The sequence below is a fragment of the Carcharhinus amblyrhynchos genome, chromosome 2, assembly GCF_965287045.1.
Source record: "Carcharhinus amblyrhynchos chromosome 2, sCarAmb.v2.hapA, whole genome shotgun sequence".
Lineage (NCBI taxonomy): Eukaryota > Metazoa > Chordata > Chondrichthyes > Carcharhiniformes > Carcharhinidae > Carcharhinus > Carcharhinus amblyrhynchos.
In genome coordinates this window covers 131,298,404-131,317,732 of record NC_137325.1, presented here as the reverse complement: position 1 = coordinate 131,317,732, position 19,329 = coordinate 131,298,404, and the positions used below count along the sequence as shown (strand labels likewise).

The window sequence follows — 19,329 nt, the reverse complement described above, 5'->3', positions numbered from 1 at the left end:
TTTCCCATGCATAAAAGTTCAATGTTTCACGATCTTTTACCTTGATGACATTTATCTACTACTGAAATCCTCATCCATACTTTGATACCTTTAGGTGTGACTTATTCCAATGCTCTCCTGGCATTGGAAGCCTGCACAACCTGCTCTCCACAAACTTGAGATCATCCAAAACTGCTGTTCTAACTGAAGTCCCATTCACAGATGACCACTGTGCTCACTGATCTGCGCTGGCTCACAGTCAAGGGAAGTTTTGATTTCAAAATTTTCATTCTCATTTTCAAATCCCTCCCTAGCCTCACTCCACTTCATCTCTAATCTCCTCCAATCCCACAACCGTTGGAGATAACAACATTCCTCCAATTCTAACCTTGAGCATCCAATGTTAAGCGCTCCACCACTGGTGGCCTTGTTTTGAGCTTTGGAATTGCCTCCCCAAACCTCACCTTCTTTATTCCCTCCTTTACCTTTAACATAATAAAGCATCCAAGGCACTTCACAATAATGTGATAAAGCAAAATCTGACACAGCCACATGCTTAGATAGATGGCCAAAATTTGATGAAAGTAGCATGTTTCAGGACCATCTTTAAAAGGTAGAAAGGTACAGTGGTTGGGAGAGAATGCCAGTGCTTAGAGTCTAGAAAGCTGAATGCACAACTGCCAATGGTGGAAAAAATCAAGAAGTTCAGGGAGCCCAAGTTAGAAGAGCACAGAAGGCTGTGGGGCTGGAGGGGATTACAGAAACAAGAAAGGTGAAACCATGGAGAATATGAAAATAAGAATGAATATTTTAAAATAGTGTTACTTAACCAGGTGTCATAAGAACATAAGAAACAGGAGCAGGAGTAGGCCATCTAGCCCTTCGAGCCTGCCCCACCATTCAATAAGATCACGGCTGATCTGAAGTGGCTCAGTTCCACTTTCCCGCTTTCTCCCCATAACCCTTAATCCCCTTGCCTACCAAAAACCTATCTACCCGCGTCTTAAATATATTTAGTGAGGTAGCCTCCACCACTTCAACGGGCAGAGAATTCCAGAGATTCACCACCCTTTGAGTGAAGAAGTTCCTCTTCAACTCTGTTCTAAACTGCCTCCCCCCTTATCTTGAGGCTGTGCCCTCTAGTCCTGCTGTCCTTTCTGAGCGGGAAGAACCTCTCCACCTCTACCCAATCCATCCCTTTCATCATCTTATACGTTTCAATAAGATCCCCCCCTCACCCTTCTAAACTCTAACGAGTACAAGCCCAGTCTATTCAGCCTCTCTTCATAGCTCAACCCCCTCAACTCCAGTATCAGCCTAGTGAACTTCCTCTGCACTCCCTCCAAGGCCAAAATATCCTTGCGCAAGTGCGGCAACCAAAACTGCACGCAGTACTCCAGCTGGGGCCTCACCAGTGCCCAGTACAGTTGCAGCAAGACCTCCCTACTTTTATATTCAATCCCCCTCACTATGAAGGCCAGCATCCCATTTGCCTTCCTGACCACCTGCTGCACTTGTAGGCTGGGTTTTTGCGACTCATGCACAAGGACCCCCAGGTCCCTCTGCACCATAGCATGCTGCAGCTTTTCGCCCTGTAAGTAGTAGTCCTTCCTACTATTATTCCTGCCAGCATAGGTAAGCATTGGGATTATAGGCGAATGGGACTTGATTTCAGTTAGGACACTAGTCATGTAATTTTGTACAAGTTCAAATTTACAGAGGATAGAACACTAGAAGGCCAGGAGTGCACTGCAATAGTCAGTCCAGAGACAGCAAAGGAATGGGTGATGTTTTCTGCATATGAGCTGAAGGAGGAGCTGCACTGGGTGATGTTATGGAAACGGATGGCACAGATAGGTGGTCAGCAATTCATTTTGGTTCTCATGACACCGAAGTTGCCTCAGGCAGTTTCCAGGGTCAGGGAAATGCTCCAAAGAAAATATCCCTTTGAACAAACTTTCATTCATCTACCCTAATGTATTGTGTCAAGTTTTTCACATCACCTTGGGCCATTTTAGTACATTAAATGTGTTATACAAATAGCTGTCAAAGAATCAATGCAAAACACATGGACAGAATCTACGTTACTAATTGAATGTCACAAAGTCTAAGATTTCTTCATTTATATCCTGTACAGTCTCTAGTTCCAAGTCATTCTGAAAAGTATTTCGATCTGTTATTTGTGAAAATATCATCGTTTCCACCCATTGAAAATACTAAGCTCCACCTCAACTCAAATGCACTAGGTAGCCCCTCCCCAACTGCCCTTGGGTCATTGCTCTTTCTCAGTTTTCAGTTTGGGGAACTGCCACGCATGACTTAATATGTGCAAAGCATCCAGCATTTCTTGTAATCTATGAAATACTAGTTTCCTCACCAGTCTAAAGCACAAACCACCTTGCACAAGATTTGCTGATGGTATTGCTTCATGTTATGAATGACACTATGGCCTAGTGCAAGATAATTGACGTAATGGTAAAAGTTAGCCTTTCACAAGTCCGGTCCAACAGCAACAGTAATCAAGTATACATAAAAAGCTTTGAGCACCACTTTATCATCTTAGCACCTGAAAAATCACAGCCAATGAAAAAAGTTGTTCTCATCATCCAAGTATCAGTGTAGTTTTCATAATCCATTGCAAAAGTTTCCAGATTTTCCAAACCAACAAGACTTCTTGCTCCTTCCAATTATGATAGGTTTTACTATGTCTAAGCCCATTTGGCTAGCATACAATAATGAAAGGCTTTCTTTTCTCAATTTAGTACAGCTCACCTCTCTTTTCTTTGGATGTTTGGTCAGACTGGGCACAATAGAAAAATCTGGTCCTGGGCAACTGTAAATTTAATCAGGTGGATAAGCCTTCAACAAATTTGGATATGCATCAACACCATAATCTTTGTAATCATATTTTCTAAACAAGTTTGAATCTCATTTTTCAGCAGCATAAGAATCCATTTTGATACTTCGAAGATCTCTGCAGCATTCTTAAACAAGCTAATTCCTCTTAGCTTTCAACAGACAGTTGTTAAGCAAGATTTGGAGTGTTCTGGTAATTAAATCATCTAAGCATTACTGCATCAACATCATTCATCTTCCTTACAGGTTTGCGTTTTTTCTTGTTCCTTTGTTTTCTCTATCTTTCAAAGAACATAATAGCACAAAAACAAAAAGGGGAGGCATTATAAAAACAGTTGCATTGTACTTCAGCCTAGTTCATTTGGTAGCAGGATCTCAATTTAACATTTCACCCAAAAGACAACACTTCCAACAATACAGAAATCCTTCAGTACACTACTGAAATGTCAGCCTTGATATATGCTGAAGTGAGGGGTTTGAAATGGAGAAATTAGAATTTTAATCAATTTGCTTTGCTAACCCTACACCAGTAATTTTGTCATGGTTCTTGAGTTTGAGATTACAATGAATAGCAAACATATTGATATTATTTACACATTCTGGTCTCCAGTACTCCCATAAAATCATTCCAGTCTTCTACCCCAGAATTACTATTCCCAGCGTTTACAACCTCCACTCACATCACTATTCCTTCGCTATGAGGGGGTCAAAATCCTGGAATTCCCTTTCTCCCAGCACAATGGAGGTATCTACACCACAGAGACTTCAGCAGTTCAAAGCAGCTCACCATCACCTTCAAGGGTAACAAGGGATGAAAATAAATGCTGGTTTAGTCAACGACATCCAAATTCCATAAATGAACTTTTGAAAATGGTGCCACATCAATGTGACAAATTAACTGGCCTTTCACTTCATTCATTTCCAATTCCTGGGAGTATTTATTCTCTCAGGATCACAATTTTGTACAAAAATTCACAAGAAACGAAAGCATAGTTCTCTCGATTGCTCAAGTTCAGATAGTTATCGTGGAACAAACTCTCGTTAAGTGTGCCCATTTCAGAAACTGTCGACACTGTGTCAACTAGGTATCGTCACTAAGAAGTCTCACAACACCAGGTGTTGAGTTTGAGGTCAGAATGAATATCAAACATATTGATACTATTTACAACACCAGGTCTTACTGTGTTTACCCCAGTCCAACGCTGGCATCTCTACATCATCAACTAGGTATCAGCAAGTGTCCCGGCTGAATTAGTGACAGAGTAATTGTTTTTATTTAATTACAACTCGCTGTTCAGGTACCATGCCCCAAGAGGACATGGGGATCAGAGACTTGTGTTGATCCATGGCTATTTCTCATAATAGTTTGCTGTTACCTTCTGCATGTTCTAGCTGACTAACAGACATTCCACTCTTGCTGTCTGCCAGAGGCATAAGGGAAGGATTTAAAATCCACATATTTACCCACTTTATGAATGCACCTGTAGTTGCCAGCAAGTCCCCGAGTGAGACTCAGTTTCTGCCTCACAGCTAGGAACATGACTACTGCATCCCGACATAATTATAGCTATCAAGACAAAAACAATACTTCAAAATAACTCCAACAATTACCATCTGATCTAAATTCAAAGATTTACAATCTACGTATATTTCAAAAAGGCATTAAATTTACAAAAGTTTTGCTCATTACCATAAGAGTGGAATTCATTACCACAGGAAGCAGTTAATGCCAAAACATTGAATGCATTCAAGAGGCAGCTGGATATAGCACTTGGGGCAAATGGGATCAAAGGTTATGAGGAAAAAGCAGGATTAGACTATTGATTTAGATGAACAGCCATGATCGTAATGAATGGTAGAGCAGGCTCAAAAGGTGAAATGGCCTCCTCCTGCTCCTATATTCTACGTTTCTATGTAAAAAAGCACCAGCTCTAACTAAACAGATGCCTCTATCTAGAGATAAATGTTTCTGTTAACACAAAATAACACTCCACTTGATTTCAATTTTATTATTGCCACATGTATTAGTATACAGTGAAAAGTATTGTTTCTTGCACACTATACAAACAGAAAAAGAGTGACTGCAGAATTAGTGCTACAGTCATAGCTAGGACATAGAAAGAGGTCAACTGAATGCAAGTTAGACACATTCAAAAGTCAGATGGCAGCAGGGAAGAAGCCGTTCTCAAGTCCGCTGGTACGTGTCCACAGACTTTTGCTTCTTTTTCCAAATGGAAGAAAGTGAAAGGAATATGTCAGGGGTCCGTGGGGTCATGAATCATGCTGGCTATTTTTCTGAGGCAGCAGGAAAGTGTAGATGGTGTGAATGGATGGGAGGCTGGTTTGAGTGATGGAGTGGGCTTCATTCACGACCTTTTGCAATTTCTCGTGGTCTTGGACAGAGCAAGGTCCATACCAATCTGTGATACAGCCAGAAAGAATGCTTTCTATGGTGCATCTGTAAAAGTTGGAGAGAATCATCATGGACATACGAAATTTCCTTTGTCTCCTGAGAAAGTAGAGGCATTGATGGGCTTTCTTAACTTTAGTGTCAGCATAGGGGGACCAGGACAGGTTGTTGGTGATTTGGACACCTAAAAACTTGAAGCTTTCGACCATTTCCACTTCTTCCCCATTGATGTCAACAGGGGCACATTCTCCACTATGCTTCCTGAAGTCGATGACTATCTCTTTCATTTTGTTGGCATTGAGGGACATAGTATTGTCATTGCAGCAGTTCATCAAATTCTCTATCTACAAGACACAAACCACCTAACTAATATTGATGCAATAAATAGTAGAACTAGGTGTTGTAAAGATGATTAGTTTATCCACAAAAATGAATAACTCCAAAGTAACAGATTCGTTCCTTCCCAACCCAGGAACATCTAATAACAATCAAATCATTCCATCCCCTTGATATTTAATAGAGACACTATGGGGCCTGATGACAGCACCGTTTGACAAAAGGGTCATCTGGATTCGAAACGTCAGCTCTCTTCTTTCCTTACAGGTGCTGCCGGACCTGCCGAGATCTTCCAGAATTTTCTCTTTTGGTTACCGTTATAACGGCGCCAAACCCGTGTGCCTTGGCCGGGTATCTCCCAGATCAAACTTAAGTTGCACCTAGGCGGATGCATAAAATTGGCGTGCCCATGAAAAACACGAGTCGCAGAAACGCAAATAAAAACGCAGCAGGAACGAATCGAACCCACAGGAACAGGGAGACACAGTTTACAATAAAACGGGACGTGATTCAATTCAGAAGCAATTGCGTTTGTCTTGTGTGGAGAACAACAAAATCGGCACGATCGAACCAATGTACAAAAAAAACAAAGCCGGAGATGAACTGGCTTTTAAAAAGGATTTTATTTATTTAAAAATAAACGGGAACGGATATTGAAACAAGAGCCGCCTCCCTTTCAGTGTTAAACACAATACGCAGAGGCGGTACGGGGTGCAGGTGCAGTTACTCACTGTGTACTCCCGGACCTGGCTGTGAAAGTTTTGCTCTCTGATTGTCACATCGTCAGTGTCCATCCTTCATCGAGACTTAACATTGATTACGGCAACCAAACCAAAAAAAATCCCACACACAACTTGCGGACGGAAAGCAATACAGTAATAAAGGCACGGGGACAGCTGGCGACACGATATTTCAAACGGCACTGCTGTAACAACAACAACATCAGCACATCCCCTGACTCTCCGCCTTCATCACTGCACGACCGCGGCCCAAGCCAAGCAATGGCACCTCTCATTGGCTGAGCTGCAGCCGAATGGCCGTGCCAGCTCCTTAGATCGCGTCCGCTGATAGGGTTGGTGCGTTGGGAGGAGGGAGCGCAGGCGCCTACAACACTTGGGCGGTGAGAAGGAGGAAGAGCGGACAATGGGGAACAGAGCAAACGGGCCGCCAATAAGATTGACGTGAGAAGCAACCAATGGAAACCGGACAAGGGGAGGGGAAGGAACGAGCACGTGATGACGTTTACCCAATCATGATTCTGCATTGGGAAGGGGCGGGATTTGGTGGGAAGCCTGGTCAGGTGGATGCGGCGTTGTCAAATGACCGTTTCGTTTGAAAAAAGTCAACATGGCGGCTTTGGAGCAAGCGTGGGAATGATTTCTGACCCACTCTTGGCGTTGAACCGTCTTGTGGTTATTTCAACAACCGTTTTTCTCATGTTTGATTGATAGCAAATAAATATTTTACCCGTGCGTTGTGTTAGTTTTTTTTGTGTGTGTGACTTCGAGTCAACCATGAAGAGGAAAAATCAGCGGCGTGGCGCCGAGACGCTAAAGAAGTTTGAAGTGGCCGTGCAGAAATTCGTGGAAACAAAGACGGTGGGGGCGGCTAAAGAGGATGGCGCCCGGTCGCTGCATCCCAGCCTCGGGGCCAGGAGGATGAAAAGTCGGAAGGAGATGAGGAAGGAGAAGAGGTTGCAGAAGAAGAGCAGGATGAGGGACTATTACCAGAGGAAGCATCTGAACCGTGGCGATAGCAGTGTGGAAGTGGCACCAGCCAAAGAGCGAACTGCCCAGAGCCAAGGTGATACTGGCCCGGGGACAGTCGAGAAGGCGAGGAAGGAGAAGAAGGCACCACCACCGGCAGCACGGGTACCCAAGAGGAAAGCCAAGTGTGATCAAGTCCGGAGAAAGGCCTTGTTAAAAGCCAACGAGAAGGAGGACAGAGAAATCAAGCGGCTGTCGAAAGCGCTGGGATTCAACAGGCGTAAAAACAAGAGTACCATCCCGCAGACTTTAGCCCGGGACGGCCTGGATTATATCCTCGGCATCGTCGAGCCCGGCGCCGCTGACTTGTCGGGGCTGTACGAGAGTGACGATGATATGAGGCCGGTGGAAGAGGAGTTAATGAATCAAGAGGCCGACCGTGACCCCATTCAAACTCAGGAAAGCTCAGGAGAGGATCCAGATTCTGGTCAGGAGAGTGAGGAGAGCGACTGTGAGATGGAAATGGAAGAATCTCACAACGAGGAACACGATGATCAAGAAGAAAGTTCCCAGCCAGACCAACCAGCAGGTGGAAATGCAGGGGTATTTAAAGTTTATTTATTTGTGTCAATTAGTCATAGAGGTTTACAGCATAGAAACAGGCCCTTCAGCCCAACTTGTCTATGCCGCCCTTTTTTATATCCCTAAACTAATCCCAATTGTACGCACTTGGCCCATATCCCTCTATACCCATCTTATCCATGTAACTATCTAAATATTTTTTAAAAGACAAAGTTGTACCTGCCTCCACTACTATGGCAGCCTGTTCCAGACATCCACCACCCTCTGAAAAATTTGCCCCCCTGGCCACTTTTTTGTATCCCTCCCCTCTCGCCTTTAAACCTATGCTCTCTAGTTTTAGACTCCCCTACCTTTGGGAAAAGTAGGCTTACATTCATACTGCAATGAAGTTACTATGAAAATCCTCCAGTCTCCACGCTCCAGCTTTGGGTACACTGAGGGAGAATTTAGCATAGCCAGTGCATCTAACCAGAATGTCTTTTGGACTGTGGGAGGAAACTAAAGGAAATCCACGCAGACACAGAAAGAACATGCAGATTGTGCACAGACAGTGACCTAAGCCAGGAATCTAACCCAGGTTCCTGGCACTGAGGCAGCAGTGCTATCCACTGTGTCGCCCCAATCACAATGTTTCAGAGAGAAAGGAGTCAATGTTGTTGCTTGTCTCTGAGGGGAAAAATACCCACTAATCTTTCAAATTAATGGAAAAAATACTTAGGGGTAGGATGTATGAGCATTTGGAGCGTTGCGATCTGATTAGGGATACGCAACATGGCTTTGTTAGAGGGAGGTCTTGCCTTACGAATCTGGTGGAATTCTTTGAGGAGGTGACAAAAACGGTTGACGATGGGAGAGCCGTTGATGTCATCTATATGGATTTCAGTAAGGCGTTTGACAAAGTCCCTCATGGTAGGCTGGTAGAAAAGGTTAAGGCGCATGGAATACGAGGCCAGGTAGCTAGGTGGATTGAGAACTGGCTGGGTAATAGGAGACAGAGGGTAGTTGTGGAGGGGACCTTGTCGGGCTGGAGGCCAGTGACCAGTGGTGTGCCGCAGGGCTCAGTACTGGGACCTCTCCTCTTTGTAGTATACATAAATGACTTGGAAGAGAGCGTAGGTGGTGTGATCAGCAAGTTTGCTGATGACACCAAGATGGCAGGGTTGGCGGGTACTGAACTGGATTGTCAGGTGATACAACAGGATATAGATAGGTTGGTGCATTGGGCAGATAGGTGGCAGATGGAATTTAATCCTGACAAATGCGAGGTGATGCATTTTGGAAGGAATAATGCAGAGAGGAGCTATGTGATAAAAGGTAGACAGATTAGGAGTATAGACATACAGAGGGACCTGGAAGTGCAGGTTCACAAATCCATGAAGGTTGTGTCACAAGTGGAGAAGGTTATTAGGAAGGCTTATGGAATGTTAGCCTTTATAGGAAGGGGTATAGAGTATAAAAGCTGCCGTCTAATGCTTCAGTTGTACAGAACGTTGGTTAGACCGCATTTGGAGTACTGCGTCCAGTTCTGGTCACCTTACTACCGGAAGGAAGTGGAGTCTCTGGAAAGGGTGCAGAGGAAGTTTACCAGGATGTTGCCTGGCATGGAGGGGCTGGGTTACGAGGAAAGATTGGAGAAACTGGGACTATTCTCCTTGGAAAGACGGAGATTGAGGGGGGACATGATAGAGGTATATAAGATACTGAAGGGAGTAGATAGAGTTAATAGTGAGAGACTGCTCCCTAGACTGGGTACAAACACGAGAGGTCATGATTTAAGGGTGAGGGGGGAGAGGTATAATTTGGAAGTGAGAGGAAGGTTCTTTACGCAGAGAGTTGTGGGGGTATGGAATGCGCTACCGAGTAGGGTGGTGGAGGCAGGAACGTTGGACTCGTTTAAGGTTCAGTTAGATAGACACATGAGTGAAACGAGGATGAAGGGTTATGGTAGGGGCTATTAAATAAGGTTAGAACCTCGGGAGACACCGGAAAAGCAGGCTTGTAAGATTAACGTTTTTGTCTTTTTATTCCGCAGGTGGAGGTCCACCTCGTGTCAAACGAGGGGCATGCACACAGTGGGTCGTGCGTGGGCTGCTCTTGGAAGTTCCGGGAGTGGCCTAGTACTTTGTGTCGGTGTGTGTGCTTGATCCTGGACCGGTAGACGGGCGCCGCAACAGCTCGGTGACTAGCACTGCTAGCTGTGCAGATACATGGATTTGGGCCTGTGTCTGTGGGAGTTTGCGCATTCTCCCTGTGGTTGCGTGGGTTTCCTCCGGGCGCTCCGGTTTCCTCCCACACCCCAAAGATGTGCTCTTAGGCTGATTGGTTTTACCAAATTGACACTATTCTCCCCTGAATCTGGCTAAGTTAGGGGTTCCATTCGTAGACACGCAGGGTAGAATAGGTGTAGGGCGATGCGGCGGCGCGGGCTCGTTGGGCCGAAGGGCCTGTTTCCCGTGCTGGGTTGTTCTTTGTTCTTTGTTCATCAGGTGAAGAAGGGGCAGAGATCTGAAAGCTTGTGGCTTGTGCAACAAATCAACCCGTTGGACTTTAACCTGGTGTTGTGAGACTACTTACTCCCTGCAGGGCCATCGGTCACTTTGTTCCTTAGTTTTGTCTTTCCAGAGCGTTGACCTTTGTTCTGAAATTGACATATTCTGCTGTCTTACCTTTATGCCACTATCAACACCTTTTTAGACTTCAACACTGATAGTTAACACTTCCTTTGCCTTGTGGCCATAACATCTTTGTTAAATCTCTCCTAGCTCCCACACATTTCTGTTCCACCTCTTCGCAAACAATATAAAATCCATCATTTTTCTCCCTTTTTTTAACCAAAGAAGAGTCACGTGGGCTCAAAACATTAAGTCTGTTTCTCTGTCCAGGCCCTCTGAGTTTTTCTAGCAATTTCTGTTTTATTTAGTTAATTTTAAAATGTTTATTAAATTGCTCTTGGTCTTCTCAGTGTCAGTGGAAACTGTCCCATTTTTTCAGGAGTTACCAAGGGCTTAATTTTAATATTGTATGTCAATGGGTTCAAGTGAGTTAAAATATAACCCTGAAATTGTGTCCTGATCTGATTATACATTGTACTAAAATTAGTGGTGTGAGATTCCCTTAGGAAGCCCTTCAGCTTTATCTATAAAAGTCTTCATAGCCTGCCCAACCTAATCTCGAAGTTACTTCTGCCTATAACCTCTGCAAAATCTCCAGTCCTATAACTTCTTATAAATGCTGTACTACAGATCTGGTTTATTTTGACTCGCCATTAATACAAAGCCTTCAATTATATAAATTCTTAATATTCTGAGATGATCCTTGCTGTACTTTTCCTTGTAAATTTAAGTTGTCGGTAGTCGAATATTTCTGATCCAGTAACTGCAGTATTTTGCTTTTATTACAATATTTCTGACATTCCTGTCTGTTTAGCTTGAGAAGTGCTTAAATTCAAGAATGCCCATTTGTTCCTAATGATTGTATATTTGAGTGTCCTACTAAATCCAGCATTGATAATTAACTTTGAGAGTCTAGTCTTATTCTACTTCCTGCATAAGGGCGATTGGTTTACAGACTAAGCATAGTCCTTCAGACCCAAATTACATTAAGGTTGCGAGATGCAACATCCCAATAGAAGAGAATTCCAATCCCCATCAATTTACATGGTGCTCTCCAATAACTTTGAACCCAGCAGTATGAAGTGACCTGAGCACCTAATAACCTTTTAAGCATTTATCTCATTTAGCATCTATAAGCTCATGGCAAACTGTCTTTTGAAATAAACTTTGCTAGTATAGGTTAATGACATTACTGTTACTAGAGAGGCGGTGCTCGACAGACTGGAGGGGCTGATTGTGGACAAGTCCCCAGGACCGGATGGAATGCATCCGAGGGTTCTGAAAGAAATGGTGGAGGTGATAGTGGATGCCTTGGTGGTTATTTTCCAGACGTCGCTGGATTCCGGGGAAGTGCCGGATGATTGGAAAACGGCTAATGTTACGCCGTTGTTTAAGAAGGGTGCCAGGCAAAAGGCGGGGAATTATAGGCCGGTTAGTTTAAGGTCTGTGGTAGGTAAAATGTTAGAATCTGTCATTAAGGAGGAAATTGCGAGGCATCTTGAAGGGAATTGCTTGATAGAGCAGACGCAGCACGGTTTCATTAAAGGGAAGTCGTGTCTGACAAATTTACTGGAGTTCTATGAGGATGTGTCTAGGGCGGTGGATAGAGGAGAGCCGGTGGATGTGGTCTTTCTAGATTTTCAGAAGGCGTTTGACAAAGTACCTCACAAGAGGTTATTGCAGAAGGTCAAGGGACATGGAGTTGGGGGTAGGGTGTTAGCGTGGATAGAGGATTGGTTGCCAAATAGGAGGCAGAGAGTGGGGGTCAATGGGTGCTATTTGGATTGGCGGATGGTGACTAGTGGAGTGCCCCAGGGGTCGGTGCTGGGGCCTCAGCTTTTTACCATTTATATAGATGATCTGGAGGAGGGAACCGAGTGTAGGGGGTTGAAATTTGCTGATGACACCAAGATTGGGGGAACGGCAAATTGTGCGGAGGGTGTGGAGAGTCTGCAGAAGGATCTAGATAGGCTGGGCGAATGGGCCAGGAAATGGCAAATGGAATTTAATGTTGGCAAGTGTGAGGTGGTTCACTTTAGTAGGAAGAATGGTAGGAAGGACTATTACTTACGGGGCGAAAAACTGCAGCAGGCGACGGTGCAGAGGGACCTCGGGGTCCTTGTGCATGAGTCGCAAAAACCCAGCTTGCAGGTGCAGCAGGTGGTCAGGAAGGCAAATGGGATGCTGGCCTTCATAGCGAGGGGGATTGAATATAAAAGTAGGGAGGTCTTGCTGCAGCTGTATAGGGCATTGGTGAGGCCGCAGCTGGAGTACTGTGTGCAGTTTTGGGCGCCGCACCTGCGCAAAGATATTTTGGCCTTGGAGGGAGTGCAGAGGAGGTTTACTAGGCTGATACCGGAGTTGAGGGGGTTGAGCTATGAGGAGAGGCTGAATAAACTGGGCTTGTACTCGTTAGAGTTTAGAAGAATGAGGGGAGATCTCATTGAGACGTATAAGATGATGAATGGGATGGATAGGATAGAGGTGGAGAGGCTCTTCCCGCTCAGAAAGGACAGTAGGACTAGGGGGCACAGCCTCAAGATAAAGGGGAACGGAGTTGAGGAGGAACTTCTTCACTCAAAGGGTGGTGAATCTCTGGAATTCTCTGCCCGTTGAAGTGGTGGAGGCTGCCTCGCTAAATATTTTTAAGAAGCGGGTTGATGGGTTCTTGATAAGAGAGGGGATTAAGGGTTATGGGGAGAGGGCGGGAAAGTGGAACTGAGCCACGACAGATCAGCCATGATCTTATTGAATGGCGGGGCAGGCTCGAAGGGCTAGATGGCCTACTCCTGCTCCTATTTCTTATGTTCTTATGTTCTTTCCTTCAGATTTATTCATCATAGAATAATTTGTCTATATTTTATAATTTAAAAAAACAAATGCGTTTTATTCTTTCATGGGATGTGGGCTTTGCTGACTAGGCCATCATTTAGAGTGGCACTGTGGTTAGCACTGCAGCCTCACAGAGTCAAGGACCCAGGTTCAATTCCGTCCTTGGGTGACCATAGAAAATTACAGCTCAGAAACAGGCCTTTTGGCCCTTCATTGTCTGTGCCGAACCATTTTTTGCCTAGTCCCACTGACCTGCACTTGAACCATATCCCTCCACACCCCTCTCATCCATGAACCCGTCCAAGTTTTTCTTAAATGTTAAAAGTGACCCCGCATTTACCACTTTATCCGGCAGCTCGTTCCACACTCCCACCACTCTCAGCGTGAAGAAGCCCCACCCCCCCACCTCCCCCCACCTAATATTCCCTTTAAACTTTTCTCCTTTCACCTTTAACCCATGCCCTCTGGTTTTTTTCTCCCCTAGCCTCAATGGAAAAAGCCTGCTTGCGTTCACTCTATCTATACCCATCAAAATCTTATACACCTCTATCAAATCTCCCTTCATTCTTCTACGCTCCAGGGAATAAAGTCCTAACCTATTCAATCTCTCTCTGTAACTCAGCTTCTCAAGTCCCAGCAACATCCTTGTGAACCTCCTCTGTACTCTTTCAACCTTATTTACACCCTTCTTGTAACTGAGTGACCAAAACTATACACAATACTCTAAATTCAGCCTCACCAATGCCTTAAACAACGTTACCATAACACCCCAACTTTTATACTCGATACTCCAATTTATAAAGGCCAATGTACCAAAAGCACTCTTTATGACCCTATCCACCTGCGACGTCACTTTTAGGGAATTCTGTACCTGTATTCCCAGATCCCTCTGTTCAACTGCACTTTTCAGAGTCCTACCATTTAGCCTGTATGTTCTACTTTGGTTTGTCCTTCCAAAGTGCAATACCTCACACTTGCCATTTAAATGCCATTTGCCATTTTTCTAGTTGGTCCAAGTCCCTCTGCAAGCTTTGAAAACCTTCCTCACTGTCCACTACACCTCCAATCTTTGTATCATCAGCAAATTTGCTGATCCAGTTTACCACATTATCATCCAGATCATTGATATAGATGACAAACAACAATGGACCCAACACCGATCCCTGTGGCACTCCACTAGTCACAGGCCTCCACTCAGAGAAGCAATCCTCCACAACCACTCTCTGGCTTCTTCCATTGAGCCAGTGCCTAATCCAATTTACAACCTCCCCATCTACACCTAGTGACTGAACCTTCCTAACTAACCTCCCATGAGGGACCTTGTCAAAGGCCTTGCTGAAATCCAGGTAGACAACATCCACTGCCTTCTCTTCATCCACTTTCCTGGTGACCTCCTCGAAAAACTCTAATAGATTGGTCAAACATGACCTACCACGCAAAAAGCCCTGTTGACTCTCCCTAATAAGTCCCTGTCTACCCAAATATTTGTAGATCCTATCCCTTATCACACCTTCCAATAACTTGCCAACCACCAACGTCAAACTTACTGGCCTGTAATTTCCCGGATTTCTTTTGGAACCTTTTTTAAACAACGAAACAACATGAGCCACCCTCCAATCGTCCGGCACCTCCCCCATGAATATTGACATTTTAAATATGTCTGCCAGGGCCCCTGCAAGTTCAACACTAGCCTCCCTCAAGGTCCTTAGAAATACCCTGTCCGGTCCTGGGGATTTATCCAGTCTGATTTATCCATCTGTGTGAAGTTTGCACATTCTCCCTGTGTCTGCATAGATTTCCTCCAGGTGCTCTGGTTTCCTCCTACAGTCCAAAGAGGTGCATGTTAGGTTGATTGGACATGCGAAATTGCCCCTTAGTGATCCAAGGTGTGTGGGTTAGATGGATTAACTATTGTAAATATGTGGAGTTACAGGGATAGGGTTGGGGAGAGGGCGTGGGTAAGATGCTTTGTCAGAGAGTTAATGCAGACTTGATGGCTCGAATGGCCTTTTCTGCACTGTAGGGATTTTGATTTATTGTCCATCTCCAAAGACCTTTGAGGAAGTGGTGATGAGCCACCTTTTTGAACCACTGCACCACAGTGATGTTAAGAAGCAACTTCCAGGATTTTGACCCAGTTACAGTAAGGAAATGGCGATATATTTTGAAGTTAAAATGGTGTGTCACTTGGAGTTGAATATGCAGGTGATGGTGTTCCCATGCCTCTACTGCCCATGTACTTATGGTTGTAGCAGTTGTGGGTTTGAAAGGTATTATTAAGGTAGTCTTGGTGAGTTGTTGCATTGCATCATATAGATGTGCATGTTGCTGCCAGTGTGCGTTGGTGGTGGAGAGAGTGACCAGCTCTTGCAGCGACAGTATTTATATGGTTGGTAATTACCCCATAGTTGATCTCACTTATAACCTATTTCATCATACTACATTAGGATCAAACATCAAATGAGAACAATGTTTCCAGGAAGTATGTTCCTCCACAATTGCGTGAAATGACTGAAACAATGGATGCAAAGAAGAAGGAAGAACTTACAAGATTGAAAAAGAATGTGAAAGGACTTCTGAATAGGTACGAATATGGAAAACTTCTACCCCTACCATAATGAATATCGGACTGCTTTTGATTTTAGAAAACTTTACGTTCTTAAAACTGGGAGTGAGATAAAGTTTTTTTTCATTTTTATTCTTTCATGGGCTTTGCTGGCAAGGCCAGCATTTATTGCCCTTCCCTAATTAATAGAATCCCTACAGTGTGAAACGAGACCATTTGGCCCATCAAGCTTGCACCAACAACAATGCTATCTCAGCCCTATCTCCATAACCACACTTATTTATCCTAATCCCCCTGACACAGAGGGTCAATTCAGCATGACCGATCAATCTAACCTAACCTAACATCTTCGGCGTCTGGGAGGAAACCTACGCAGACACTGGGCAAACATGCAAACTCCACAAAGACAGTCACCCAAGCCTGGAATTGAATACGGGCCCCAAACTCTCCACTTCCTTATAACCAGGTGAATCTTTAATCTCCATTTCCCGTAATGGGTTTTTGACCTGAAATGTTCATTCTGTTTCGCTCTCCACAAATACTGCCTGAACGTGTCGAGTATTTTCACTATTTTTTGTTTTTAACTCCTATTTCTGGCATCCACAGTATTTTGGTTTCTCATATAAAGAGTTAGTCATCTTGCTGCTTTTTACTCTTTTTGATCTTGATAGTGTCCTGCATTGTGAGCTTTGGCCCTTCATTGGTTGCTCAGTTTTAAAAAGAGACAAAATTAATGGCATGCCTCATAGGAATGTAAAATGCTAAGTGTCTAGTGTATAATATTAAGAATAATATTAAAATATATATGTGATATAATATATTATATAATACCACAGTATTATAGTGTGTGATTAAAATCATGCATTATATGGTCAATAATTTGAAACGGATGAACAGTTAAATGTTGGTGCTTTCAAGCAAATGTTAGTTCAAATATGAATCTTAATTAAACCCTTTTCTTTGGTATTAGACTGACTGCACCTAATATGGCCTCCATTAGTCATCAGCTTGAAGAGTTTTATATGACAAACAGCCGTAAAGACATGAATGACACCCTAACAGATGTCCTACTGGAGGCCTGTGTCACTCCAGTCTTGATGCCCGACAGATTGGTGATGGAGCATGTTCTGTTAATCAGCGTTCTTCACCACAATGTTGGAATTGAGGTAACATCGTTAATTAAGTTGGTTGTCAGAATTGTCATACTAACTAGCTATTTTTGAATTGTGATATTTATGTGGCTGACATTTTCAATACCTGTGTTGGCAGGACTGCCCACTGCAAACCTGTATGCTTGAAGCCAAATTATCAGTACTTCTATCATAATTGGTAAACAGATTTCACAAACAAAGCATCACAGATGCTAGAAATTTGGAATAAGAACAGAAAATTCTGGAATTAGTCTGCTGTTCTGCCAGACTTCCTGAGTAGTCAAGTGTTTCCTGAATGAAGCTCATTCTGGCTGTAAACTAAGAGATGCCAATTGTAACTCATTTTCTCCCTTTTTATAAAATGTTTAAGAACAAAAACAATGAAAAATTGATGTTATATTGATCATTCAGTGAAATTGGTTTGTCATGTTCCAACATTACTGATGAAATCCAAGACAAACCAGATATATGTTTATAGCAACACAGACATCTCCTAATTTTGTATCCTGATGCCTTGAGCACACTAATTGAAGTCAGTTCAGGCCTATCACAGAATTTTGGACTATAAATTGGTCAAAACACTTCTGTTAGTATTCTTGTCACCAAGCATTATTTATAGAATTTCTCATTTAAACGATGAATACTCAAATAGTACACGAGTGATAATTCTGCAAAATTGGTAAGATTGATTGAGTCAACTGAATACACGATCCTGTTGGGGTTAAACAATTCTTACAGATGATCCTCTTGATAGCTGAGCAACTTTAACCAGTGGGTTCCAAGTTCAATCCCTGGTCTATATTGAGTTTGGTGATCCTTGTCGTGGTTGCCATAGGGTTGATATAATTAGCCTATCCTGAATTAGGAAAGGGAAAAGCAGAAATGGTTCTTGCTTCTCCTGACTATGGAATTGTCTCTGCCAGGTGTGAAGGCAGAGTTGGTAGCACTCTTGGTCGAAGCTCAAATAAAAACCACTTGTGGATAATGAGCCTCAGTGGAATTTTAGTCTGGTAAGGAATCAGCACCTTCAACAGATGAGTGGAGACGATTAGCAACTGTTAAGTTCTTGTGGGTATAGTATGTGCGGTGTCATGAAAACATCAACATAGATTAGTTGAGTTGTGCTGTACTTTCTATTTAATTCCTGAAAAATAACTGAGGTACAAACATGTTGTAGTTAATCCATTTGTCAATTCTATGATTGTAAGAAAATAAAGCTGCAGCTTGTTGAAAATTTTCCAGATCTAATGCAGATATTTTATACTGTTAAAGGAATGTGGATAATTTTGGGGGTCAGAAGGTTATGAATTAAGCCCAGTTAGAGTTTTGGAGCCTATAATGTCAGCTCCCTTGTTGTCCTGGCAAGTGTTGCACTGTTATGGTGTTGACTTTTAAATGAGGTGTTATATCAAGACTCTGCCAACTCAGGTAAATATGAGGGATCTCACAGAACACTAGAAGATGACCAGAAGCATTATTTTGGTGTCCTGGCCAATGTTTATGCCTCCAACCACTTCTAAAACTAAAAATTGATTTAATTGCTGTTTGCAGGAGCTCAGTGTGAAAATTAGCTGCCGGGATTGTACATCAGGATAGTAACTGTGCAAAAGTATTTAATTAATTGTAAACTGTTTTGGATGATGCTATGTAATTTCAAGTTTTGTTTATTGATGAATTTTAAGAGTTTGCAACTACCATTTTTTTTATTTATTCATTTCCAGGATGTGTATGTCACTGGCAAGACCAACATTTATTGTCCATCCTTAGTTTCTCTTGAAGGTGGTGATGACCCATACATATTATGATTACTGATTAACATCTTTTACTTTGCAGGTTGGAGGCCATATTTTGGAGGTAGTAGTGAAGCAATTTGATGAACACTCTAGAAATATCAGCGAGACAAAAGAATGTGACAATTTAATCAACTTGATTGCACATTTCTACAACTTCCATGTGATACACTGTATGTTGGTGTTTGATATTCTTAAGAAACTGACAAGCAACTTCAAGGAGAAGGACATTGCGCTAATCCTTCTTTTACTGAAACAAGTGGGATTTACCCTTCGGAAGGATGATGCTGTTGCATTGAGGGATTTCATCATGGAGGCCCAAAACAAAGCTAACAGTGTTGGCAAACAATTTCAGGACCAAACAAGGGTAAGACAGATTTCAGTTAGGGATTTAAATTTTATGTTGGTGCTACAGTGACCCAACATTTACAGTGCAGTTGAGCTTTGAAGCATCGTCTTACCTCTGCAGTTCCCTGCATGAACTCATAATCCAGCAAGACAATTAAAGA

General features: G+C 43.1%; 2 protein-coding genes across 3 annotated transcripts in view; one reads left to right on the top strand and one right to left on the bottom strand.

Annotated features, from left to right (window-relative positions):
• The window catches only part of lmbr1 (limb development membrane protein 1), a 226,494-nt gene extending 219,920 nt beyond the window's left edge, over positions 1 to 6,574 (bottom strand). For both annotated transcript variants that reach the window (XM_080212882.1, XM_080212890.1), the window contains exon 1: positions 6,313 to 6,574. In XM_080212882.1, coding sequence (XP_080069008.1) covers positions 6,313 to 6,375 — 63 coding nt within the window. In that variant the 5' untranslated portion in view covers positions 6,376 to 6,574. The remainder of the gene's footprint in view (positions 1 to 6,312) is intronic.
• Positions 6,575 to 6,921: 347 nt separating this feature from the next.
• The window catches only part of nom1 (nucleolar protein with MIF4G domain 1), a 63,994-nt gene continuing 51,586 nt past the window's right edge, over positions 6,922 to 19,329 (top strand). Inside the window, exons 1-4 of the mRNA XM_080212870.1 lie at positions 6,922 to 7,890; positions 15,761 to 15,897; positions 16,850 to 17,045; positions 18,864 to 19,187. Coding sequence (XP_080068996.1) covers positions 7,096 to 7,890; positions 15,761 to 15,897; positions 16,850 to 17,045; positions 18,864 to 19,187 — 1,452 coding nt within the window. The 5' untranslated portion in view covers positions 6,922 to 7,095. The remainder of the gene's footprint in view (positions 7,891 to 15,760; positions 15,898 to 16,849; positions 17,046 to 18,863; positions 19,188 to 19,329) is intronic.